Source organism: Pithys albifrons, chromosome 6 (genome assembly GCF_047495875.1).
Source record: "Pithys albifrons albifrons isolate INPA30051 chromosome 6, PitAlb_v1, whole genome shotgun sequence".
Classification (NCBI taxonomy): Eukaryota; Metazoa; Chordata; class Aves; order Passeriformes; family Thamnophilidae; genus Pithys; species Pithys albifrons.
The window spans coordinates 63,667,398-63,695,108 of NC_092463.1; the positions used below are offsets into that span (position 1 = coordinate 63,667,398).

Genomic DNA, 27,711 nt, shown 5'->3' on the forward strand with positions numbered 1-27,711 from the left:
TCAATTTTCAGACCTTTTTTGTTGTTGTTGCTTTATAATTAAAGGGCCTGCTTATTACTCAGCAATTTCTGTCACTGATAAGACTCAAATTGTAATTGCTTTTTTCCCACAACACTACAGCAAATAATCTGTTTGTTTCTTGCATTCAGGACACTTCTCGCCAAGCTTCAAGTTATTTCTGTGACTTATCACCTACTTCAGGTGTTTCAACATCCTGCATTTTAGGATCAATCTTCCCTGGGCCATACTTAACAGCAAAAAGAAAACAAAGATCATTTTCTTCATTGCTATTCCTTTGTTCACACATCCCAGCAGTTCAACTGCTCCTCCTGCCACTGCTTTGTGTGGGAGGCTCCTGTTCAAACTCCTCATCCATTATCACACCTAAAGGTTTTCCAATCACTTCTTTCCAAGACAAACTCCCCATGTTGTAAGCACAAACTGCCTCCTAGATGATTAACTTCTTTCAGCTGCATTGTATTTATTTAGCTTGAACACATGAAGGACACACTCACTTTTCTCACAGTCAGATGTTTATAAACTTAAATAACACTGTTTTTTCCCATCATTTTAAGATTATCTCTCTGATACTTCATCACATGCAGGTCAGCAGTGACCAGTGGTCAGAGATGGAAAAGCAGGAACAGCTGAGCAGTGTGTCACTGACAGCAGCACCTGCATCCAACCTCATCCTGACCAACACAGGTAGGAACTTGAAACAGCTCTGGAAGTTGTCTAAAGGCAACAGAAAATGGCTTTGACTCAAGAACTTACACAGTTTCAAGATTTCTGCCTCATTCACTTCCCAGGACTTTTACCATATTAGGATTTTCTTAACAATGATTGCAAGTGCACAACAACTAATTTCATGCAAATCCATGACAGAGAAAACCAACTGAGAAATTGCACCATTTTATAAAGGAGAGCACTTTTAAAACCATCTCACAAAGCTGACTTTCCCCTCAGGACCCAACTGCTTTGAACACAGCACAGTTTCAGCTTAGAAAGCAGCTGCTAAACCACATAATTACCTTTTACTTATACATCACTACCTAAGCTCTGCCACTGAATCAAGTTATGAACATAAATCTCCAACTGCACGACAAAATTGCTGCCATGCAGTGAGTTTTCTCTACACTCTTTACCTGTTGACAGACCAGAAAAGCAAAGTTTTACTTAATTTTACCAATGGACACAAACATTAAGCATCAAACAGAATCCTTTGTGAAGCTACATCACCCCTTTTTCTGTGTACTATCCAGCTATCAAAGACCAAAAATGAACCATCTCACTCATCTCTTAATCCTCCAATACACCACATACACTCCCCTGCTGACTATTCCTTTATAGGTACTTCTCCTCTGTCGCTCTCCACAATTCAGATGCTCACTATTTCTGCAGAAGGAAGTTCTTACCTCTGTGCAGAAAAAACTCAGTGAGACAATCCAATCAGTAAGGGAGACAATCAAGGTCAGTATATAAGCCATTAGCCATTTGTTTTTCCAAAATTCTTTCCATCCAATTAAGTAACTCTGGACAAGAAAAAAAAAAGATAAACAAAACTTACTTTAATAATTCATTCCAATATCCTAATATTGGAATATATATTATATTATATATTCCATTATGTATTATATATATACCTTAATGTATACCAGCTGATTTCCAAGTATTTGTAATTTTACATCAGTGCTCATAAAGAGCTCCCCAAACTAAAATATATTGTTGAGAGATTTTTTTCTCTACCAGAACTAAAGGCTGGTACAAGTGAGAACTAAAGGTTGGTAAAAGTGAGAACTCAGGGTCGATAAAAGTGAGAACTAAAGGTTGGCAAAAGTGAGAGGTGCACACAGGCAATGCAAGGGGAATCCTCTGAATAAAAGAAAACTGCCCCTTTGAAAAATATGCAAAAAGATTTTCCAGAAATGAGTACCCAAAGAAAGGTCAGTTTCTGCTTATATTTATTTTGCATAAATGAACTGGCATATATTTGATTACTATATACCCCAATTTTTAAATAATATGAGCACCTCAGCCAAAATAATCATATTCTTAGCAAAATATATTTCATTTATTCTAGAAAAGTAGATGAAAAAAAAAGGCAATAAACTTTTAAATTCAGCAAACACACACTTCCTAATTTCTACTGAAATAAGGCTTTAATAAAGCACAGCAAACATCATCTTGCAATCCAGGATGTAATGAACAACTGTTTCATGCAAGATGAACAGGATGCTCACCTTCACAGACACATCACCCACAAACACAAGGAAGCAGAGCAGCTCCAGGCTCTCTGTCAGGCCACAAGGAGGATTCCAAGCGGGAAGGCGATACCTCACATCCGATGTGACAGTGAGTGAAGAAGGCTCTTCAATGAAAGCCAAAGCCAGGATTACTGTAATGGTTAAACTCAAAATCCTGTTGGGAGAGAGATGAAATAAAAAAAAAACCAACAAACAATAAAACTCCATGCCCTCCACCGCCAAAACTACTGTCCTAGTTCAGCAGGTGGGACCAGTTTATCACTTTGTAGGTGTGACCAAAGCTGTGTATTCTAAACCCTCCACATCATTTCCTGTACCCTGCTGTTAACAATGGACCATTTGCAGCAGCTGCCCAGGGCACACCTGACCCCTCAGGCTACAAGCTGGGTGTGAAAGAAGCCTGGGAGACAGGAGCTGGGATAACTCCCCTCTGGAGTTGGGTTGGCACCTCCACACCCACCTGGGGGGGTCACGTCTGCTCATGGGCCAGCAATGATTCCAAAATCCCCCCTGACTCACAGAGTCAGATCACCCATTGTGGAACTCCCTGCCCTGGGGGGTGGGAGGGACTGGGTGCTCCCCCCTGGACCTGAGGGGATAGAATCTTGGGGTCTGAAGACCTCGGGAACCACTCATCAGATCCAGAGGAGGAGCAGAACCTTGACAGGAGGAGGCCACCACTCTTGACCAGACTGTGACCATCATCTGCACTAACAGGTTTTTCACTTCCTTTTATTTTGGACTCGGATGAACCTCGTGGGGCTTAGCACAGGGGCCAACAAACCTCAGTGTGTTGGTGCCCCAGGGGACTGGGTTATACTTATGGGTTTTCTGGGTTAAAATCAATTCTCTTTGTGTCATTGTATTTATTGTAATGTTGTTATTAAATTGTAGCTCTGACTTATAATGTCTCTTGAGCTGGGTTCATTTCTCTTGCAGGTTTACCTTTAAACCAGCACAACTATCCACAAAATGAGTCAAAGGAGCAACAAAACACTCACAGTAAATCAATTTTCTCAGAACTAAAACATACTTTACAGTACCATATTCAACACAAATGGCTTAGACCAGAATGTAGCACTTGAGTAGCCTGTTGTTGCCTGTATTAGTGATGTAACTGCTGAACAACAAATAACCCCAGGTGGTGTTCCTTTGAAACAAACAGCAGCAAAGAATCTGGCTGTTAGTTAATATGTTTAGAAATGGACTCTTTGAAAACTCTTAACATACAGTGCTGTAAATCATGCTCATAGTCCATTCATGCAACAGTCCCATGGCTGTTCCAAAGAGCCACCTGCATGATTGCACTTTCATATAACTTGCTGTTTTCCACTTCTATCATGTTCACATCCCCTTGCTTCAGGAAGTTCTTGCAAGAATAAAAGCACAGTCATCTAATTGTTTAACAAAAAAGAAAGATGAAGAATAATTTTTTTAGAAATACTTACTCCTAAACAAAAGAACAAAGAGAATAACCAAGTTCTTACCACTGGCAAGTCCTTGAATAGTACCATCGATAAAGCCACAGGGATTTGGAGTCCACACGGTGATTTATGGATCGATACTGAAGGCAGGAAGCAAAAAGGATAATTCAAACATTATGTTCAGTCTCTCTCAAAGATCAAGTTACCAAAGAAAACCAAATTAGTACATGTTATTAATTATTAAAGTATCAGTCACCCACAACCATAGATGCAGTCTACATGTGTGAAGAGGGAAAGATTTTAAAGAAGTTCTCCTATGTAAAGTCCACAGGGCTGCTGAGATAATCAAACTTTGTGGCAGCCATCTGAAGAAAGCAGTGGCATCCTTACAAGTACCAGCATCTGTAATAATTCAGTGACTATTTTATGTACCTGCCAAAATGGCCCAGCTACTTAATTCTCCTTTCTAACATTCCTTCCACTCATGGACCTTCTTTTGTCTTTCTCTTCCAAAAAGCCATAAGATGCAAACAAATTTATCCTGAATATAGGAGACCTCAACCTATGTTTCTGAATAAAACATGCTTTATGATCAAGGAATCCCCCATGATTCTTCAGTACTGACCTGCTTTTGCCAAAATCTGCTGTCCCCTCTGCAATGGCTCCTGGGCTGTTGTTACTCTGCCACAGCTGAGAAGTATCCACTTCCAGAAGGGTGGGCACAACTTAAGTATATCTGATCCCCAAAAATCTCCCAACCAAAAGCTATCTGAGTGCAACATCAACACAGGAACTGCCCTCCAGCATTCCCACTGCCTTCAGCTACTCGCTGGGAGGTAACTTACAGTAAAGAAGCAACAAAGTGGGGATTAAGGCTTCCAAACGCATTGTTTAGCTGAAGCAAACAGGCTTCTCACTTGAAATTAGCCTCAAATTCTTAAATTTCTACCAGCTGTGCAAGTACTCAGACTGAGAGGCAAATTACACAGGGTTTGCTCAGATATTTTCTCTTACCAGTAGGTTAGTCACTCCCAAAAAACCCAAACAAACAAACCCAAACAAACAAGAAAACCACCATGAAAACCCTGCCACAAACCAGCATCTCTTTTGAAAACCTTAAAGAGAAGATTATTTCATTATGTGGAAAAATATGTTTCTCCTGGGCAGAAGTTCACAGATAAATATGTACCACAGGAATCTGGAAGCCTAATTTTGCTTTGTGAATCAAGATGATGTTATATAAAGGTTGCCTGAACACGGAAAAACTTTAAAAAATGTCAAGAGTGTGACAAATATCAAGTATGGGAAGGATAATAGCAAACAAAAAATCTACACTTACCTGTATTGCATCTTCAATAAATACTACAGCTTGGTTTATATAAAGGTCATTATCAGCTCCACTACCTACGAAGTTAAAAAGAAATAAGAATCACTTGCTGTGTTTTGGATAAAGCCTACAGCTTCCCTATTAGTTGCTAGAAGCTCCATATCCATGGTTCTCATGAAATAGGGCACTGTACACACACAGAAAATAAAGAGAGATCTCCTGGCATGTTTGCTCCATCAGCATCACTGTGCACTTTATTAAATAAATACTAATAATATCAAACACATCATACATCTCTCTGTATTTTGTGATCTGACATTTAGCTTAAGTAGGTATATTAAACTAGTAGTTAAATCCCACAAGACTACACAGAGACATGTCCTAACACGCAACACAGTTAATATTCAATCACATTATTATTTGACAAAGTGTACAGTCAAGTGAAGCTGGAAAAACCAGGCACTAATATTTGAGTAATTTATACTTTTGTTTAATAAAAGAACTGCAGTTCAGATTGCTCTTGTTGTCTCCAAAACCAATAGGAATCTCCAGACAGATGAGAACTAAATTAAGTGGACTTTTTTTAAATTGTCCTGAGTGTGATTATTACCATACCAAACAGATCAGAGTTCAAAACACAGCAAAGGGTGAAAGTACAGAAAATTAAGTGAAACTTCACTAAATATTCATGCCACTTTTCAAAACCTGTTACCAAGAAGTCTATATGAAGATATTCACATAAAAAATTAAGGGGAGCCACTTGTGTTCACTTGAACCAGGGACCTTTGAGGAACTAAGCCGGCAATTAAGCCAACAAGAAAAACAAAGGCAGTTAAGGTCAAAATGAGGAAGGAAAAAAATAAAAGCTGAAAGGAGCTAAAGATACAAAAAATATGCGCTAGTGTGACCTTCCTACTGAGAGGAAGAGTCCTACGAAGCACTTCATACCATCTCCTGCAAGGAGACAGCAATCACAACATGGGATACAACAGGAAAGAGTCCATTCCAGTGCTACCATAATACTCTCTAGACACAGGCAATGCCAGAAACACCACTGATCAGAGTCCCGGACAACTGTGTGTCCCACATGATTCAGTGGCATCAATTTTCTACAAAGACTGCAAACAGTTTTTAAATGTCACCCTTTATCTGAGCATCAGCAGCAACACAGTCCTGTACTGATCCTGATATGAACCCCAGCACAAGAAAGACCGAGCAGGAGACAAGCAGGGCTCAGGCAGGATCGACAGTATCTTTTTGGGGACATCTCACATCAGAGGTGATAAAAGAAAGTTCCTTAAAAGAACAGTATCAGTTAAAAGGGTGGCAAGGACAGCAAAAGCTTTAGGTTCTTGCGGCACGCAGCGAGCCTGGTGTTGATGCCAAGGATTGAGGAAGGGCAGAATCCAAGCAACTTTTCATAGCATAAAAATAAAACAAGGAAATCGGCAAAAAATATTTAACTGTTTCTCCATGCATTTTACCATGGATATCCAACTTATTCTGCAACTCTTAGTCACAGCAAGTGACACTTAGTCACAAGTGATGATTAAAGGTTCGGGCACACAGGACCATCCGAGACCGCGCTGCATTTCTGACACCGCACAAACACACAACCAAGAGCGCCAAGGTTCGCTCAGGTGATGCGATACGCCGAAAATAAGGGAAGTGAGCCACCGGACCTCCGACAGTCACTGGTTTCGAGATGAACTCGCCGGCATTATAGAAAAAATGTAATTACATAAGAAACTGACGAAGCCTGGGCTGCAGCAGCGCAAGGCTCGCACCTGAGCTCAGCGCCGGCCCGGGCAGGGTGACCGAGCCCTGCCGAGCACCCAGCGCTCCCCGTGCCCGACCTGGATCTGCGGGGAAGCGCCGCCTGCCCAGCGCCCCGCACTCCCTGCACTCACCGCCCTGCGCCCAGCGGGCACAGCCGCCCGCTCCAGTGCCCCGCACTACCCGCACTCCCCGCCCTGGCTGTGCGGGACACAGCCCACCCCAGAGCCCCGCATTCCCCGTGCCCGCCCCGCACTCACCGCCCTGCGCCCAGCGGGCACCACCGCCCGCCCGGCCGCGCCGCGGGGGCAGCAGCGGCTCCGCCTCGGCGCTGGCCTCCATCACGGCACCGCCGGGACGAGAGAGGAGGGCAGCGGAGAGGAAAGGACGGGAGAGAACCGCAGGGGGGACGGAGCGGGGCTGAGCCCGCCCCGGGCAGCTCCGCCCGCCGCATGTGACCGGCTGCGGGGAGGGCGGGTCCGGGAGCCTGGCGGCTCCTCCCGCCCCAGGGATCCTCCTGGGTCCTTTAGCCGCCGGCATCCTCCCAACAGCTGGCATCCCCTCGGTCCCTCCCGCTGCCGGTATTCCCCTGGTCCTTCCCGCCCGCTGGCATCCTCCCGGTCCTTCCCGCCCGCCGGCATCCTCCCGGTCCTTCCCGCCCGCCGGCGTCTCCCTGGTCCCTTCTGCCGCCGACATTCCCTCTCGCCCAGGCTCCTGCCACCGGGATCCACCCGGTCCTTCCCGCCGCCGGCATTCTCCTGGCTCCTGCCGCCCACCCGCATCCCCCCGGTCCTGCCACCGCCGGGATCCGGCGCTGCCCCCGACCACTCGTCCGCAGGGCGCCATTCTCCGCCCCGGCCACCCCGACCTCCTTCCCAGGCTTGACTTTAATCCCGTTTCTCTGCCTCCTTCCCCGACACCTCGGGGAAAGCAGTCCTTCCCGTTCCTCACATGGGCATCAGTGCTGCGCCAGCATCTCCAACGCGAGTCCTTCCCACGGGCTGCGGTTCCTCAGGAACCGCTCCAGCACAGATGCCTTCCACAGGGTGCAGAGGGCTGGCTGCTCCAGCGTGGGCTCCTCTCCCAGTGAGACCACAGGTTCTGTCAGGACCCTGCTCCAGCGCGGGCTTCCCGCAGTGTCACGGCCTCCTCTGGGCATCCTCCTGCTCTGGTGTGGGCTCCTCCAGGGGCTGCAGTTTGATCTCTGCACCCCCGGGAGTTCCGGGGGCTGCTGGGCACAGCTGCTTCACCAGGGTCTTCAGAACCTGCTGTAGAGGAATCTCCACTCCGGCACTTGGAGAACCTCCTTCTCTACCATCCTTGGTGTCTGCAGAGCTGTTCCTATCACATTTTCCCACTCCTCTCTTCTGTTGCCACAGTTACATCTGTGCAATAATTGTGGTTTTTTCTTCCTAAATACATTACTGGAGGCATTGCCACCATTGCTGACTGGCCCAGCTTTGGCCAGCAGTGGGTCCATCCTGGAGGCACCTGGCACTGACTCCATGGGACACAGTGGAAGGTTCTGGCAGCTTGCCAAAGAAGCCACTCCTGTAGCCCTCCTCCCAGCCCCCTCCTGGCCAAAAAGAAAAAAACACCTGCTCATGAAACCCAATTGTCTTTTGCAAAAAGTGACCCCAGCTACACGATGGGGTTATTGCCTATTCTCAGGAGGCAACAAAACACAGAACTGGAGTTATTGCTGGTTAACAGTTGCACAAGAGGCATCAGATGGAACAGACACAGTGTAAATTTCTGGATAGGTACAATGTGAATTCAGCAGTAGCAGGCAAGAAATAAAATGCAATTTGTACACATGGGTAAATGCCATTGCTAAGAAACACAAGTGGACCTTCATCATGTGTCTGAAATAACCACACTAATAGGGAGCATATGCAAATGTTGTATCATTCTTGCTACTCTTTTTATTTAAAAAAAGAATATGTTTCCTTCTTTTCTGTAATTGTCAAGAGAAAAAAAAAATAAGAAGCCTTGAAATATACAACAAATTCTTCAACTTCAGTTCAAAATTCATTCACTGCAAGGGTTAGTGCCCAACTAGCTGTGAAGGCAAATCTCATCTGGCGTTTTCCAACAGATGAACATAAACATCCTTCATATCAGCAGCACCCACTAAAGCAATTTAGTTATGTATTTAAATTAATATGATATAATAAACCCACAACAAACAATGCAGCTTCTTTAACTCCAAGTAAATCAACTCTATCTTTGTGGATCGTGGAAAAAATTTGGAGAACATGCCCTTTAGCAGGCATTTCCCACTAGAACAATGTAGGAATTTTAACAGAAGTCTCATGTGGTCTAAGCTCTCCTTTCTGCGTGCTCTTTACCCAGAACTTCAGAAATGCATTCCCAGTATCCCCACTAAAAGTGTTCATTTCAAATCAAGTTAAAAAAAGGAACAGGTAAACATCAAATGAAAAGGCAGAAAAGGGACTCAGGCAAATGAACAAACTTATCCTTTTTTATTGTTGCACAGCACTGGACACATTTAGAAGATCAGTGAAGTTAAAATTTAAGTTTTGCAAACAGGAGGTGGAAGGTGGGTAATACTAATTGGGCTCAAAGGAAGCTGGTTTTATACAAGAAGCTGAACTCTAATTTTGATCCCACTAACGAGACTACCCATCTGCTTCAAGGCAGACATGCTTCCAATACCTTGCTGAATTAGACCTTATGTGGACCAGTCTACAAAGACAATTTTAGATAAATAAAAAATGTGTGAAATAAGAACTGAGTCAATTAGGATGGCCAAATTACAAGTTTATTGCAAAGCAAGATAGGTTTTGCTCTCAACAGAACATTCCAGAACTGTTAAAATTTTACTTTCAGCTGAATGTTACTCAAAAATCATATCCAAATTATCAGAAACAAACTTTATGTTTGTATGTGTATTTACTTTCACAAAAGACTACCCTGCATTTATTTATGATTTACTTGATGGCTTACCCAAATATTTTAAATTAAGTAGCTGACAGTCCTCGATAAACAATTCCTTAGCCAAATTACAGTTTAAGTATATTGGGAATAAACCAGAGAGTCAGTAAAAAACAACCAAAATTACTTGATTGCAATGGTCAGCTCAACAGTTGTTTGGGTCATTGCTGCTCATTATCACAGTGTAATCCAGCTTTGAACATTCTACCTGGCAAATTAATTACCACAGTTAAAAAGACAGGAAATCAGTCCACATCTTCAACTGGAGAAATTCCTTCCTTTTTTTCTAGTTTAGATACCTGCAAGTAAAAAGGAAACTAATTCAATAGTAAAAATAAACTTGCATTTAATGTCTCCTGTCATTTCAGACTTCCACCACAAAACAATGCAGAGCCCACATTGACCAGGAACTGACAGTGTGATACACTCTAGGTAGGGCATAGCTGAGCAGTCAAAAGAGAAGGTAAACTTTTGCTTTTCATCACACATACACAGGGGTCTATAAAACTGACCTTCACTGTTCTTAAAACTTAAGGAATTAGCTTTACTAAGCTAAGCTGTTGGTAAGACTAACAATACAAATAGCTGCAGGAAGGATTCTACACTCAGGGAGAACAGACCAAGAGCACAAACGAAACACAACATTCTCCATGTTATCTCTTAAGTCTGGAAAACTCAATTCCACATTCCCAAAATATATGGGGATATAGAGGGAGAGTCATATTATGAATTCCCTGTTCTTACATTCTTCCATCAATATCTGCTACTGGTGGTGAAAGACACACAAAGATCAGGGCTTTGTAAGGTTGATAAACCTTTTGGTTTGACCAAATGCAGCTAATCTTGTGGAATGACCAGTAAAGACTGGAAAAAGCAGAAGACAGCCTGCAGATACCTGATTGCTGGGGGTAGGTGTGCCAGCTTTCTTCTGAGCTACATCACAGCTCCTTCAAATTATGCCACCTATTGAAACCTCAGGGAACATTTTGGCACCTAGAAGTCATTAAAAGTGCATGCTCTGACCACAAATCCTTTACTTCAGACACAGCTCCAAGGCAGAAGTTACAGCCAGTGCTACTGGAGTTCCTAGGGTTGCTCTAAGCCACCAGGAATTTCACCCCCATAGGTGGAACCCTCAGCTTGGTAGAGCTAAATGACATTAAGACTCTAAGGGCATATGTGGCAATTCCAAGCAAACACTATGATCTAAACTTCCACTTACTCCTGTTCCTTCTGCACCAAATACAAAGCGAATTTTGCACTTAAGAGCGTGGGTAACTAAATTAGCTTGAGTACACTACAAGCATTCAAAGCAGAAAACCTCCTTCCACAAATATTTCTCTATCATTAGCACTCCAAACTGTTCCCATTCACAAATGAGCTGTAACACGACTCTTCTACAGGAAAACCTGGCATTACCTAACTAAAGGTGAGGTTTATGGTGAGTTTAGGCCTTATTTTCACAGGCCTGTTACCATGCCAGAAAAACCTTAAGTGCAGAATAAGTCCCAGGAGCAGAATTACCAGAACTATAGTTGTGTTGAACACATACAATAAGAGGAAACTCTTCCCTTATTTACTGTCTTGAGCAGGGTAGATTTGATTCACACTATTTCAAGTTATTATTTTCCAGTCTTGCAAAAAGCTACACAAGTTATCAGTCCAGGTTACTGTAGCCTACACAATAAAATCTTCCCCAAACGTGACTCCCAGTTTTCAGGAATAAGTTGCAATGGCCAATACCCTTGTACAGCACAACTGCTATTACATACAGATCCAGTTAAAGAGTGTAACAATATCCTGCATCATTAAAATATCTTAATCACATTTACAGTAAGTGTAAAATAATCACATTTTGGTCCAGACCCTACAAAAATATTTTACCCAACTCCCACTGAGGCCAAAAGAACTTTTGTCCTGGACTTCACTGGGAAAAATTCCAAAATGATAGAAAAAAAGCCCCACTATACAGACCTACAATAAAGTACTGCACATGGTAGCTTTTATTCCAGGTTTCAAGGTAATAAAACACTATTACAACACGTCTGGCATTTCACAGGCGAAGGAATTAATATTTTATAACATACATAAACATATTCTTAAAAGCAACCGGGGTGTAAAATCTCTGGCAGAAAAATCTTCAAGGTGCTAAAATTCTACATTCACTCCAGCACTTTGGCCATAAAAGAGGCATTAAAGTAAGTTTGAAGAGGTGGCTGAAAACTACAAAAAGTTAAGCACAGTTCTTATAATTGCTTGAGGCCTTTCACACCTCACAGTGCTCAAACTAAGAATGGTACCATTACTGTTTCTGTGTTGGAGCACATACATATTTATGAGTCAACTAAAGTGAGGTTTAAAAAAGGAGCTGTTGCAGCAGCAGGTGGGAGAAGCATTCACAGGGAATTGCTGCCTTACAAGCTTTCCCCAAGCAGACATTGGTTGTCTTCTGCTGGAGATTCACTGGAACCAGGCTCAAGCCACTGTGAGGACTTCAGCTATAAAACCACACAGGGATAAGAGGGCATTTACCTGTTTATCTATACACCTGAATTGCCAGGACCACGTGGTGTTGTAAAGGAAAGGCCTCAGGTCAAACCTGTTGTCATCTGGGCTGTAGTTTTCAGCATGGTAGGAAGGTGTAAGGGTGGTCATCTTGTGCCTGTTAACTGAGTACATCCTGAAGAAATGCTTAACCTTGGATGCCACCTGGTGTACCAAGAATAGAGCTTTTAATCACATGAATTTCTTAGGATTTAAAAAATTTAGAGGAGAAGAGTATTTTGGAGACTGTGTTCTACCTTTACACAGTGTAGACATTCTTTAAGAGCAAGAGCCATTTTTTGTTTCAGAGCATATAACCAAAGGCTTCAGGAGAACTTGGCCACTTAGATTTCAGAGACCTTGAAGGTAGGTGTACTTCTGAAGCAATTGTTTTCAAATTACCCAACTACTGTTTTAACAATTAGCAATTTAACAAGCTCCATTTGAGAAATGCAGACCAGCTCTTCCAGCATATTCTGCTAAACACAGAATAATGAAAATATCCAAATAATGAAAATATCCTTTTCAGTTAAGAGCAACTCCAAACACAGTCTATTTCAGCAAAAACATTAAATTATTTTTTCCCTTTTTGGTATATTACCTCTCTTGGAGTACAAATTTCCTTCCACATATTAATCAGCTTACAGAACATACTGTATGGTCCAGCCTTTCCAATTTTTCTTAATTTGCCATAGATTGAGAGCTCTGCATATGTCATCCCCATGTCTGCCTGAAAACACACACACACACAGAGTCACTGAAAATCTTAACTATGCAAACTATAATTAATACTTTTATGGAGCAATTACAATAACCCAGTTTAATCAAAGAAATACCCCAATGAAATGGTCAGGGTCAAAAACACATAGTAGTACTATGAGAAGAATTAAAAATAACTGGAATCTCTCTGAACTGGGAGATTTGAGCCCTGAGAGGCAGTTGTTAGGCTCACCAGTCCTCTCTCTTCCAAGGGGATAACAAAGAGAAGGGCATGGGGAGAAAAAGGAAGGGCTTTGATGCCAATCATTTTCATACCACTAAGGCTCTGACTGACTCTCTTTTGATATTTAAAAAATCTTAAAACAAACCCAGTTTCAGAACACTCATCCTTCCAAGTGTCCAAAATGTATAATCATTCAAAAAAAGTTAATTTTCTGGTTTAGAAACTATTGTCAGCATAGACAGGGATACTAACTAGTGTCTTGTTGGCAGCCTTAACACTGTTTACAACATGCTTGTCAATAAGCACAAATACAGACAAGAGTAAACTATAGTTACTGCACAAAATTGTGGAGATAAGGCTTACCAGAGCATTTTAAAGGCACTGCCCATTACCTCATCAGTTTGAGCCACTTGTCCATCCACCAGGGGCTCTAACTCTGCCGTGGGTGGAGCTGACATGATACTGTAAGGAAAAGGTAAAATGAAAAACATTAATTCTATCCAGTGTTATGAGTGGTATTTAAGAAAACAGTCTGGTTTGCTAAAAATCAAATGCTTTATTCTAAACTTTTTCAGAGCATAATCATAGAATCAATTGGGTCGGAAAAGCCCTCCAAGATCATCAAGTCCAACCCTTGGTCCAACTCCAGTCTCTTTACCAGATCATGGCACTCAGTGCCACGTCCAGTCTCAGTTTAAAAACCTCCAGGGATGGGGAATCCACCACCTCTCTGGGCAGGCTAAGCTGCTAAAGGACTAGATAACAAAGGAAGTGGCACCTGCAAGCTGTTCCAGGTTTAAAAAACAAAGCATCTGGTTCAAATAGTTCATTCAGTGGAATTAACAGCAGAAACGCTTGAACACAGTTGTGTGAGCCCCCACATTTCAAAGGAGAGGGGTGTGCAGAACACTTGATTAGCACTGGGAATATTACTGCAGCTCAGTTCTGGAAGTAGAGAAAGCCAAAGTGTAAAGCCCCAAATGTGCTGCAAACAAATATAGTCCCTGAATCACTGCTCACCTTCTGAGGGCTGTGAGCTGGAAGTTTTCGATGCAATATTGTATGAAATTCTTCAAATCAGTCTTGCTGATTCCACCAATGGGGTTGATATCAGCACTGGAGCAATCATACTTGGTCAAGTAACCCCGGAGACTGAGCAAGAGCAGAGATTTTATATTGTAATTGAAAATAATACTGTAACTATAGACTAGTATAATCATTTATACCATAGAGAATTTTTGTTTAGAATAAAGAGAGGAACAGACTGTGTCTTTTTAACATATTTATACCTAAGGGGCAAACACATTCAGCTACAACGGGGCTATCCTAAAGCCAGGAAATTACCACGAGATGGTATTTTAAACAATTACAAAGCACTGCAAAACTGTCTGTGCTAAGGAAACATATTTGATGCAAAACAATTGAAATACTGTGCTGGCCAATTAAAAAAATAAAACCCCAAACACCCACAGAACCAGCACACAGTAGTCTCACAGCTTGAGAGGTTAGCAGTCCCACAGGCTTAGAGGGATTGCTTTAATCTTCAAATAGACTGCTCTAATATCAGTACCTCAGATTTTTAAATCTGTTTTTCAACCCCAAGTACAGATCTTAATTCCTAATATAGTACTTGAAAATGCCACAAACTGGGAAGTTAACCCAGTGAATGCACAGGGCAAGCTCTACTGAAAGCAGTATTTTATTGGAAAACTACAGCAATACTTAGGCTAAACTTCTAAAAAACATACAATTTTCTATTCATACTGATTCAACTATTCTAATTAATTTCACTGTTATCAGTGTATTCTTAGGAGTTTTTTTACATCTTCTGAGTACTAATCTTCACTGGGATTTGGTAGAGTTGCAAGGAAATGCAGTGACCTGTTCCAGCTGGGTTTAGATTTCTAATTTTCACCAACCTTTCATCCACATTGGCTGATCCCAGCACCAGCAGTCCCCCTGGCAGCCCACGAGCCCAGAGTGACAGCTGAGCAAACAGGTAGGCAAGGACCATTCTTATTCTAGCCTGAAAAGCAAAATGAAAAAGAAAGCAAATTTACAAAGCACAGTGATTTCTCCCCAGTCACTTTTATTAATCAATTCCCTCAACAAACCAATGAAGAACAAAATGTAAGGGAGTGTTACTGCAAGAACAGTGCTCTTGTGGAGAAGATTAAAAAGTAGTAAAGCCAGCTTCAGTATCTGCTACTGCCACAGACTCACATGACTGAGCAAGTTTGTTCTGCTCTGAATTGCAGAATGCAGAGTAGTTGCCACTTTCTACCTCCTACAAGGATCCATGAAGGACAAAGTGTGCAGATAAACCATCTGTCTACCATACCCTTTTATAAAGTAAATAAATCCCTTTATTTTAATACATGACATTTGTAACAAGTTCACTTTGCTTTTGTCCCCATTCTGAAACTCAGCTTTTAACAAGGATGGCAATAATACCAAAGCAACCTGGCATTCAGCCTCCAGCTCCAGTCACAGTTGTGGGTGATGTTAAGCAAATCACCACAACCTTGTGTGACTGAAGCCCATCCTGTTGCCCAAAAGCTGATGAAGGATCCAATGTCTGCTTCCAGAGGAGACAGCTGGATTTCTCCAGTAACAGAGGGAGAAACTAACATAAAACTATCACAAAACTATCAAACAGGAAAACCAACATTTAATCCAGAATTAAAGCAGAGTTGCTAGTTAAGTTGGAAGCTTTTAAGAACAGGCCAAAACAAGCCTAATGAAGATTAAATACCTTCTGATGTAAAAAAACAACAACTAATATATTCTCTTCTACCTTAGGAATTGAAATGGGTAAGCTTGATTTCTCCATCAAAGCCTTTCAAAAGTTGCTAACATTCACCAGAGGAAAGTGTACAGCAGCAGTGGTTTTGGGTCTTGACTTCCCACAATCCTACTGGACTCAGACTTGCCTATTAGGATATTTTGCTGCTCATTTTCCTGACCTGGCAACTTTCTGTTGGAATGCTTTTATAAAGAGCACCTAGACCAGTGCCATTAATGGGAAACAGGCATATACTAGTCCTTCCTGACCATCCTAGAGAAGTCACAAACAATTGGTCTCCTCCTGAATTATGTGAGACTGTAGATTTCTGCTGCAGACAAGCATTTACTGGAAGCCCATGAATCTTCAGGGACATACCACAAGTTCAGAAAAAAACACAACCAAAAGTGTCTGACCTGATTCAGCCTCCATGGCACACACCTGTACATTCTGCAGTGCTACACTTTCTCTGCTGCTCCCTCCATGGACAGAAAATCGGGGAGTTCGACCTGTCACCACGCTGAAAATCCCCACAACAGCCTTCACAGCCACATCTATGTTCAGGTTGATGTGATAGCTGAGAACAAGTCAAGCAGAAGTGACCCAACCAGCACAATCTGACTACATAAAATCGCATTAAAAAGCAAAAACCCCCACCCATCGTGATGTTTTAAGGCTGCTGACATCTCAGATCTGGTATGAAGAAATTTAGGAAAAAATAATACTTCCCAGAGTCTGTCCTTTGCCAAACACTTCTAAGTTTGCCTAACATGAGCACTTAAATAATATCTGTAATACTCCTATTTAACACACCTCCTATTTCTCTCCTACTTTTCCCATTTTAGTTGTAAAGTTTTAGATGAAAGTCTTTGCCAGAACATCATTTTTTTTCCCCAGCCCTTCTCAGCATGTACCTGCCTATTTGCTCAGCCAGGAGTTTGGCCCTGTTGCAGGTATCCTGGGAGGAGTTCTCACTGGCCATGTAGCATGTGGTGAAGACACGCTTGCAGAATTCCCGAGGATCCTCAGGGATGTAGGTCTCCTCATGGACAATCCTGCGTGCATCAGCCAGCACATCTGCATCTGAGGGCAGGCCAAAAGAAACAAAAGTGGAAATTGTTGCACTCCTGCTACCCAGGTGTCCTAGTTCAGCAGGTGGGACCAGTGTATCACTGTGTGGGTGTGACCAAAGCTGTGTATTCTAAATCCTCTATCCCATTTCCCAGGAACTGTTAACAATGGACCCTTTGCAGCAGCTGCCCAGGGTACACCTGACCCCTCAGGCTGGGAGCTGGGTGGGAAAGAAGCCTGTGAGATAAGAGCTGTGATAACTCCCCTCCAGGGAGTCCTTGGCACCTCCACACCCAGCCTGAGGGGTCATGTCTGCTCATGGGCCAGCAACGATTCCAAATACCCCATGAATGACAGAGTCAAATCACCCACTGTTGAACTCCCTGCCCTGGGGGAGGGACTGGGTGATCCCACCTGGACCTGAGCACATATTATCTTGGGGGTTTTGGGACTTCTGGGACCACTCTCTGGATCCAGAGGAGGATGAGAGCCTCGACAGGAGATCACCACTCTGGACCAGACTATGACCATCATCTGCACCAACAAGTTTTTCATCTCCTTTTACTTTGGACTCGAGGGAACCACGTGGGGCTCAGCACAGGGGCCAACAAACCCCATTGTGTTTGTACCCCAGGGGACTGGGTTATACTGCTGGGTTTTGTGGGTTAAAACCAATTTCTCTTTGTGTCATTGCATTTATTGTAATATTGTTATTAAATTGTAACTCTGACTTATAATTTCTCTTGTGTTGGGTTCGTTTCTCCTGCCGGTTTTTCTTTAAACCAGCACAATAATCCATGATGTACAAGGCTTAGTTAAGTGTACAAAGTGTACTTAAAGTCACTTTAAGAACTTGAACCATGCCTAACCATGTTTTGTAATGCATTTTTAATAGGAGGTCAAAATTTTCAGGATAAACTGAAATACCAAAACTACATGAGCAATAAACAGTACTCCTGACAGAAACTATTCCGAGTTCCACATCCAATTCTTAAATCCAAAATGAAAACTATTACACCAATTCAAAGAATCTGAATCTGGATACACATTTTTTGATGGCATTTCTGAAAAGATACAAAGGACTCCATCAGAAATAGTCCGCCAATAATGACCTCCTGCACCAACAGCATGGCTGGTGAGACACAGATGTACTTACTTCCATTCTTGACTGCCAGGCAAACCTGGTGACACATGGAATACACTATGCAGGCTGTAGCAGAGCTGTCAATTCCACCACTAAGAGGTAGGAGAAATCCTGCCTTGAAAATAGAGCAAGGAAGATGTTCCACGTAGCAAAATCAGAAAAAAATATGTATTGTTACTATTCAGAAACACATCCTTGTAAAAGAGTGACAGGTGCATTGTTCAAGTTGCTTATAGTCTGCTGGGGAAAAACAAAACAAACCACCCAGAGTAAACCCTCAAACTCTCCTCAACTGGGTAATCAAACAAGTAGTCAGTATAAACCCTCGGGCTAGAAAAACTTCTAGTATGTTTTACCCTCTAGTAAGAGAGAAGAACTATTAGAAAGGTTTACATTTTTCATATCTACTTTACTATTAAACTGAATTACAAGCTCATGTCACTCTGCTTATTTTACAAATCTCCATGATACCATTCAAGTATTTTCCTTACTGAAAAGCAGTAGGAAGAAATCCCCTTTGTTAGGTAAGCTTGACTGTTGCTTCCAGAGAAAGTATAATTCCTAGGGAAAGGTGCAAAGAGCACACTGAAGTCACCCTTGGAAGTCAATTCTTAAGTCAATGAGCTATGAGTGAAAAACTCTTAATTTTGAACCTTGGATTAACATCCCTTTGCATTCCCAGCAGCACAGGACAGCAACAGGTACTGTCCCTGTGGCACAGAAGGTGATGTGTAACCAAGGCAAAGACCAAATCCAGTTGTTCTTACCTGTTTGCTGCGCCTTAAATAGTCCCACAGCCAACATGCAGGTCCAAGGCTGAAATTACAGAACATGATTATTCTAAGGGAGGTATGGAATAACACCTAAGCAAGTCAACATATTCCCTGTGGTCTTCCAGTGAGCTACTTTTTTTACCTAAATCTAAATAACATCTTATGTTTATCTCTTTCTTTGGTTTATTTGAGTTTTGGTTGGGTTTGGGTTTTTTTTTAATCAAAGTAATTTTCAAGCAACAAATTCAGGGAATGCTTACCTGATCTCCTCCTCAGGACTGTGGTATCTCCACTGGATTGGCACGCAGGTAGGTACAGCTACATCATCAGGACATGACAGAGTAAAATTCACTTTTACCCTGGGATAAGGATTCACTTTACTTGCCTGAGCAACAGGACAGAAGAATTCACAAGACATCAATTTTAAAGCAGCATATACCTATAAAACATCAGATCTATAGAACACCGTGAAGATCAAGACATGCAAATACTTTTTAAATTCAGTAACTATTCCAGCCTGGCAGAGTTTACAAACATGACCTCCCTAAAGAATTCTTACTGCCAAGTTACGAGATGAAATCTCTGCTCTGTAACTTCGAACATCCTCCAAGTCCAGAGTGGCAACCAGCACCTCCTGTGGAAAGGTTGGCAACATTAGATCTACACATTAGTTGGCTACATTAGTTCTACACCAACAGATGAACAATGCTTGGCAGGCCTGGACCATAAGAAATGTTGGGGAACTTTTTCAATGCAGATTTTTATGCTCACCCCACAACTTATCTCTGGCTCAGTAGAATCCCTTAGATTACAAAGGGAGCACAACCAACTTGCCTCACTGAGTACACTGGGACACCCATAAACTAGGACAAATTTATAGCCCTTGTCAGATGGCTGAACAAAAGGTTCACCATCAGCTGTGGCAAAGGAAAAGGCAAGAAGCACAATGTGGAAAGGGATGGATTTGCCACATAATGTGAGGAAACCTACAATTTGGATGACAAATCTACAGAGAAAGGGTGAGCTTTACTTCAGAAAGTCCTACGAAACCTTTTGTCTCAAAACTGGGTCATAATTAGAACACTGCAATCATTGCCCTTTCATTCTCTAGATAAGGGAATGTACGTTAACAGAGTCTCTCCCACACACGGTGATCGGACACACAGTTTTCATGAAGCTCTTCCTCCCTCACAAAAGCAGGAGAGCTACTGTAGATCAGGTCTAGGCAATTTGACTAAGAAAAGAACTTGCCTCTAGTTGAATGGCATAGTTAAAATACATCTTTATTAGTCTAGAGACATGGACCTGTGTCTGGAATGTCTGGGACACTGAGTGCTCAACACGTGTTGAGCATAAATGTAACTTTACTAAGCTGTAACTAGCAGCTCTAGGGTGAACATATTACCACATCATCCAGGGAAAACTGGGATCCTTGGGCAACTGTTTCTCCATTCATGGAAATCATGGCACAGCCATCATAATACAGACGATCACCGTCACAGCCCTTCTGATTGGCCAGAATATATATTCCACCATTCTGGGGAGGAATGCAGGGAAAAAAAACAACAAAAGCTGTTCAGAACCAGCACATGACAGGATGTTAAAGGACAAAATGTTATCTCTGTTCCTGCCCTTCTTACAACCTTTGTAGACCTTGCAAATCATTTATGGCTGAGACTTTCCCTTGTCCATTTGAGAAGGTACTTTGCATGACATATGCATGACAGAAACAAGTAATGACATGAGTAAATGGTGCAAGGGAGCTCTATCCTTTTCACAGTGCTGGAAAACAGGAGTCTTCTATTAGTACCAAGAGTCATTCCACTAGTCCAAATAGTGAGGGCTGCACTTTCAAATTGAAATTCTAAGTTCAATTTGAGATTAAGAAAAGCAGGAAGATGATGACAGAAGCTTTGTTTGGGCATCTGAGAACAGAGCAGATACTGTTAAATATAACCAAAGCATGTTAAATTACAATGACAAAGCACCTGCACACTTTTCACAGTGTAATGTACACTTATTGCTTTATTTTTGTCCCCATCATTGTTAGATAGGATTACAGTCTAATTGCTTCTCTTCTTTCAAAGTAGAAAAATATTTTTTAAGTAAGAAGATAACGGAGGAAAAATTAAATCTGAGTTTAAACACTGACTTCTATTTCCCCTTCCTGATATAGTTACTGATGTTTCTCAAACACAATGTTGCTTTGTGAACAAAAATTGGGAAAGAAACTATCAGTTTTAGGAAATGAAAGAGAGTTTTGCATGATTTTGACATGTGTCAAGGGTGTATTGATGGAATTACAAGCTGGCAACAAGCTGCCAATTCATTACACAAGGTATACAGAGGGAGACTTTAGACACAGGTACTACAGGGAGAAACGACAGCCATTGGTTGTTTGCCCTTTATATGCAGAAAATGCATTCAGCAACACCCTTTCAAGATGGTTATTCTCTGTATAGATACAATATCACATATTTCCAATTATTCAAAGTCAGTTGCTGTGATTAAGTATTTTCTCTCTATTCTCTTCCAAAGGAGCACAGTTCCCCCAGCCAGAGCGCTCTTCCCCCATGGCTGATTCAATCAGGGGAGTTAATTACAGGTTACCAAACAAGAAACCAGTTACAACGACTGTCAGGACCCTCACACTCTTCCTATGTCCTGTCCCAGAACAGCAGAGTGTTCTGAAAACAAGATGAGGTGCATAACCTTTTTTGGTAATTAAAACAAATTTTTTAAAGAATTATATTTTTGTAAGTGCAGACCTTTGCTGTGGCAGAGTTCACCAAATCCACCCTGGTGTGAGCCTTTCGCAGCACATGGTGACTCCCAGAGGAGTTAGTGAAGATTTCCACACCATCAAGTCCCATTTCAATGTGGGGGCTGTCAAACCAATAGGGACATACAAGGCAAGGTCAGTTGTGGGACCATTTTCCTTGTCTCTTAGTAAATCCAATAACAGAACCACAAGAAGGAGAATTTTTCTGCTTTTTTTTTTGACAGTGTTGTAACAAACACTAAAAAAGTAATCACGGCTTTGACACACCAGACCTTCTGCAGTTACAAGAAAATTAATGTCTGTAACTGGAGATTGGAAATGTATCAGGAACACTTTGTTTATGTTGTAAACAGCTTTCATGCAGCCACAGCTCTACCCCACATCAGAGCTTTGTGAAAGGGATCTTCTTTGTCATTAGGAAGAACTCTAAATTGTAACAGAAACTAAAATAATATCAGGAAATGTTACTTAGGCTTTCCCTTAGTGACTTTTTGTTGTCTCTTTATGCAGTTTCTCATGCTGCAGGATTAAGCTAACAGCTGAATTTTTCAGAAAAGTGACACATCTCAAAGTGATGCTGCCCAGAAGCCCATGCTCTGTCTTGTCAAACTGAACAGAGCTCCATTTGTCTGTTAAGAGAAGTGGTTTGGCAAATCTGAAGATAAAAGCAACAGAGTAACTAAAAGACCTAATATTAATCTCAAAATTTTGAGACTACATACAGTGAGTGAGAATAATACAAAATTTAGTTTACTAGACAAAATCTACACTAAGAATTGATACAAAATACCTTTGAGCCTCAATCCAGTTAGGGACATGTATCCAGAGAGGACGTTTCAGCCTTAGGTTGAGCTGAAAGCTGAACAGTGTAGGAATGTGAGCACTACTGTTTTCTGTCATTTGTTTCCTCAGGGCTCTCCTTTCATTCTGCTTCTTTCTGGTACTTCTATCCTACCTTCTGTTTCTAATTAATTTAGTTTAACCACCCAAATTTCTTGGCCATCCTGCACCAAGCCTAGGGAGATCTTTCTCACAATGTATTTACTGCTCCTAATTACATTTTAGCTTACTTGCACTTTCTGAGAGATAAATTATATGGAAGAATAACAAGCTGATCTTTTCAAACATTTATTTCAGGCAGGTCCAGGGTGTTTTAGATTGTTTTTCATTTCTTTTTCCTCTTTACCTGTTTGGTGTCCAGAGTTCTTCACACATTTCTGCCCCTAGGCAAGTATCTTTGGTTGCTAGAACTGCATCCCCAAAAGGAACTGTTTCCTGAGAAAAACCAAGAAAACCCTCACACACATGTGGTAGAAGAATCTATTCAATTCAAAAAGTTAACTACAAAGCTTAAAAAATAAAATTGAATACTCACTCATGTGAAATGAGTGACTACCAATCATATTACACTTTACTTCAGTTTGTACCAAGAAAAAAAAAAAAAGCTCTAAACCACAAATTTCTGGAGTGACCGAAATTTTATGTTGAAATTTCAGTAGTATCCAGATCCAGTGCTTTGATTCATGACAGGAATTAACATTCTACAAAGCAGAGACTGTCTGTTGCTAGGAATGATACTCCTGCTTCAGTGGAAAACACCCCAAGTTTTAGATCAAGAAAGCTAAATGATTTTCTTAATTTTTTTAACCTAAAAACATACCCTCAATTCCAGTATCAAGCACAGATAAATGCAGTACTAAAATTGTGCAACATGAGACAATCAAGGTCCCGCATGTACAAATAACTGAGGCAGATTTAAAATTTGCTTGTGCTGCTGCCACAAACATACCCAAGGTTAAATTCTGCTCTCATTTAATGTAACTGAGAACTAGCATTGAAACCTATAAATCTGCAACATGACTGGCAGCAGAATTTAGGGTACTACAGTTTTTAATTGCTGAAGGTGGAAGTTAAGAAAAGCAACTTACCTGTCCAGTCACTTCCTGAATTATCCTGGGTAGAAAATACTCCTCCACGTGCCTAAAGCAAGTTTATAAATTGTGAATGCATTATGTAAATAACAGCATAAAAACTGATTCTCATCTCCACGTTCTGATACCTTCTAACACTGGTTAAAGAAACCATATTGAAGTTGTACAGGGCTATATGAATTTAAAAATAATAAAACCACCTTAATATTTTCTGCGCAGTAAATCACAAATGGTAAGATTACAAGCTGGCAACATCCCTCTTTTTTTGGTTTGTGGTTGGTTTTTTTTTGTTGGTTTTTTTTTTTTTAAGTTTTGCTTGGGTCGGAAAAGACCTCCGAGATCATCCAGTCCAACCCTTGGTCCAACTCCAGTCCCTTTACCAGATCATGGCACTCAGTGCCACGGCCAATCTCACCTTAAAAACCTCCAGGGATGGGGAATCCACCCCCTCTCTGGGCAGGCCATTCCAATGCCTGAGCACTCTCTCTGCAAAGAATTTTTTTCTGCTCTCCAACTTAAATTTCCCCTGGCAGAGCTTGAGCCCATCGTGCCCCCTTGTCCTGTTGCTGAGTGCCTGGGAGAAGAGACCAACCCCCACCTGGCTGGAACTTCCCTTCAGGGAGTTCTAGACAGTGCTGAGGTCACCTCTGAGCCTCTTCTTCTCCAGGCTAAACAACCCCAGCTCCCTCAGCCTCTCCTCACAGCACTTGTGCTCCAGTCCCTTCTCCAGCCTTGTTGCTCTTCTCTGGCCCCGCTCCAGCCCCTCAATCTCTTTCCTGAACTGAGGGGCCCAGAACTGAACACAACACTCAAGGTGTGGCCTCACCGACGCAGAGTCCAGGGGAAGGGTCACTGCCCTGGGCCTGCTGGCCACGCTATTTTTGATGCAGGCCAGGATCCCATTGGCCTTCTTGGCCACCTGGGCACACTGTTGGCTCCTTTTGAGCTTCCTGTCCCTCAGTCCCCCCAGGTCCCTCTGCCTGGCTGCTCTCCAGCCACTCTGTGCCCAGCCTGGAGCGCTGCAGGGGGTTGTTGTGGCCAAAGGGCAAGACCTGCACTTGGCCTTGTTGAACTTTATCCCATTGGAATCAGCCCATCTCTCAAGTCTATCCAGATCCCTCTGCAGAGCCCTCCTGTCTTCCAGCAGGTCAACACTCCCTCCCAACTTGGTGTCATCAGCAAATTTGCTGATGATGGACTCAATCTCCTCATCTAAATCATTAATAAAGATGTTAAACAGGACTGGACCCAACACAGAAATGCATGGTCAACAATGCTAAATCCCAGCTAGAAACTAGATCTATAATGAATAGACCACTATTTGCTGCAGAGGATTCAATCTGTGGCTGCAAACAGCAAGCTGTTTTTAAACAGAACTTTAAGAGTCACCAGCATACCTTGCTTTGCTCCATGGGGTGAACCATCTAAGCTCCCTGTAGTTTCCTGCGTTTGCCAATGCTATTTTTGGTCTGATCAGAATAATTTTCCTTAAATCATACAACAAAACAAGAAGGGCAAGTTAAGACCTGATGTACAACCAAACAAGGCTATATATGAACATTAGTTAAGATCAACTCTTTTTTTATCCTGTTACAGAGTATGTTAAACCATTACTACATACAAACATTTTTACAGTTTCTGTTTGCAAACTCAAGGGGGTTTTCTGAAGTCTTTCAGAAAGCAGTGGGAATTTAGTTTCTGCAAAATCAGAAATGAAAAAGAGAAAATGAAAACCATTAGTTGTCTCTCTCAAAATTTAATTGATAGGAAAATAACTGCATCACACTACATAGAACTGAAGAATCTTTTAGAAGGCTGAATAGCTCTTTGAAAGAATACACTAATGTGTTACCCCTCAAAACATGTAAAGAACTTACTTATTTAAAAAGATCACCCGACAATTATAGCGAACATTTCTGTGCAGAACAGGCCTATCAAAATAAGAAGCAAAGTTAGCAGTGCCTAAGCACCTTAAATGAAATTTTAAAGAAGCTACAGAATCTACTTTACTGCACAAAAACTTTTTAAGACTTCAGTAGAGGGTATTAAGCTAAAAAATACATATAGTTTTAGTTTCTAGTTTTTTAATTCAAGTAGTTGTTTGAAAAAAATCAGAGTTACTGACTATCCTGTCAGTCTTAGATGTATCAACTACTACCCAAGCAGTGTCCTGCCTTAGGAACACAAGCAGACCAGAATAAATCCCCATGGCTGGGCCAACTTATTTAGCCAAAGCTGATTTCCCTTGATACTATCAGCCCAGTTAAAAATCAATGCATCAATAAATCAATACTAACATCTAAGTGATTTTTACAGTTATAATTTATCACTGCTCACTGTCACCATGTGACTTACAATGGTTTCAGAGATTCTGACATACACTTATGTTGCCTAAAGATGTCTGTCAGTCAAAGCAAGTTACTCAGCCCCAGAATTCCTAAAAGACACTCAATTTATAAAGCCCTTGGTGTCACATCCAACACAAACAGGCAAACAGGGCTAAGCCGTTAAAGTTCCCAACAAATAACTGTAATTATCCTATTTATCTCTAAAAGGGCTCAACCTCCAGGAATCTCTGAAAGTATTTTCTTTCAGAAACAGCTCGGCCTGTCGCAGTCTTCGTCATGGTAATTAAAAGTAGGGCAATTTCAAAGTTTGGTGCAGAGCTCCTGCTATCCAGAATCCTGGCAAAGGCAGCATTCCCTAAAGACCTATCCCTTTATCATATGTACAAAAAACCCCAACTTACATTCCCACATCACAAATAATATCTTGAGTAGCTGGAGACTCCAAGAGCTTTCCCAGAACTTGAAATGAATGCAGAAGTGTGTCTGATTCATAATAGTGATCTGAGCAGCCGTAACCACTGCATATAAAATAAAAGTAGGAAATCAAAAATTCAGCCAAAACAGCACCAGAGCTGAAGAACCAGACCTACCTCAGACTGTGGCAACTTCACCCATACAGGTAATTTATTCAGAACATGAGGAGCAATGCTGTCAACACCATCCCTGCTGCCTGCATTTAAAACTCCTGCCTGTGATTCTGCTGCCAAGGGCAGGATGCAGAATTCAGAGTTCCAGTTTCTCTGAAGGAAAACTCGCTGAAATAGGCCAAAAATTGATTGGTACCAGTCAGGTTTCCAAGGCAAACCAGCCCTGAGCTCAAAACTACAGCGCTTCCCCTTGCACCTGTACGTGTTAAGCCCAGTTTTGGGCAGAGCAGCTCTATGTTAGGCTGAGCTTTGGGCAGCATTAGGCCCAGCTTTGGGCAGAGCAGCTCTGCAATAAGTCCAGCTTTGGGAGGGCAGCTCTGCAATAATAAGCCCAGCTTTGGGCAATGTTAGGCCCAGCTTTGGGAGGGCAGCTCTGCAATAATAAGCCCAGCTTTGGGCAGGGCAGCTCTGCCTTAGGCCCAGCTTTGGGTAAAGCAGCTCTGCAATAAGCACGGGGCAGTGTCGGGCCCAGCTCTGTGTTAGGCTGGCCTTTGGGCAGAGCAGCTCTGTGTTAGGCTGGCCTTTGGGTAGAGCAGCTCTGCAATAAGCACTGGGCACTGTCAGGGCCAGCTCTGGGTTCGCTGCGTGGCCGCCCCCGGCCCATCCCCCGCTCTTCTCTTACCAGACCTCGAGCTCCGGCCCCAGCCGGTACCGAGCCCCTCTGCTCCTGGCGATGCCGATACCTGGAAGGAAGAGTGTTGGGTGAGCCCTGGGCCCTGCCCGCGGCCCAGGCCCAGCTGCGTGAGGCAGGCAGGGAGAAGGGGCGGAGGGAGGGACAGGGAGGCTTCCCAGGGGCAGGGGCAACCCCCGCACTCACTTCTCACAATCCTCTCCAGGTTGCCCTCAAAGTCCAGAGCCCACTGATTCAGGGCGCAGGTGGCCACAGTCACCGCCCGGCCCATCACGGCTCTACCTGTGCCAGCGTTGCCGCTGCTGCTGCCGCTGCCGCCCCCTCCGCTCCGCCCGCTCCTCCTCCCGCTCCCTCCCTCCATCG

The 27,711-nt window shown here is 42.4% G+C and overlaps 2 protein-coding genes across 2 annotated transcripts in view; both read right to left on the bottom strand.

The window, feature by feature from the left end:
• The window catches only part of TPCN2 (two pore segment channel 2), a 29,339-nt gene extending 22,119 nt beyond the window's left edge, over window positions 1–7,220 (bottom strand). Inside the window, exons 1-5 of the mRNA XM_071559254.1 lie at window positions 7,052–7,220; window positions 5,028–5,092; window positions 3,752–3,828; window positions 2,241–2,418; window positions 1,416–1,532 (exon numbers count right to left, since the gene is read on the bottom strand). Of these exons, the coding sequence (XP_071415355.1) occupies window positions 1,416–1,532; window positions 2,241–2,418; window positions 3,752–3,828; window positions 5,028–5,092; window positions 7,052–7,133 (519 nt within the window). The 5' untranslated portion in view covers window positions 7,134–7,220. The remainder of the gene's footprint in view (window positions 1–1,415; window positions 1,533–2,240; window positions 2,419–3,751; window positions 3,829–5,027; window positions 5,093–7,051) is intronic.
• A 2,334-nt stretch (window positions 7,221–9,554) lies between these two features.
• On the bottom strand, window positions 9,555–27,692 carry NADSYN1 (NAD synthetase 1). Its single transcript, XM_071559255.1, has 21 exons — window positions 27,535–27,692; window positions 27,340–27,400; window positions 26,472–26,588; window positions 25,600–25,653; window positions 25,120–25,209; window positions 23,720–23,771; window positions 22,978–23,066; window positions 21,778–21,895; window positions 20,415–20,546; window positions 19,569–19,643; window positions 19,270–19,394; window positions 19,004–19,052; window positions 18,249–18,351; window positions 16,936–17,104; window positions 16,463–16,598; window positions 15,156–15,262; window positions 14,257–14,388; window positions 13,629–13,698; window positions 12,895–13,023; window positions 12,282–12,458; window positions 9,555–10,048 (listed from the first exon to the last, which is right to left on the bottom strand). The coding sequence occupies exons 1-21, from the start codon at window positions 27,617–27,619 to the stop codon at window positions 9,995–9,997; spliced, it is 2,124 nt and encodes a 707-aa protein (XP_071415356.1). The 5' UTR covers window positions 27,620–27,692; the 3' UTR covers window positions 9,555–9,994.
• Window positions 27,693–27,711: the final 19 nt, after the last annotated feature.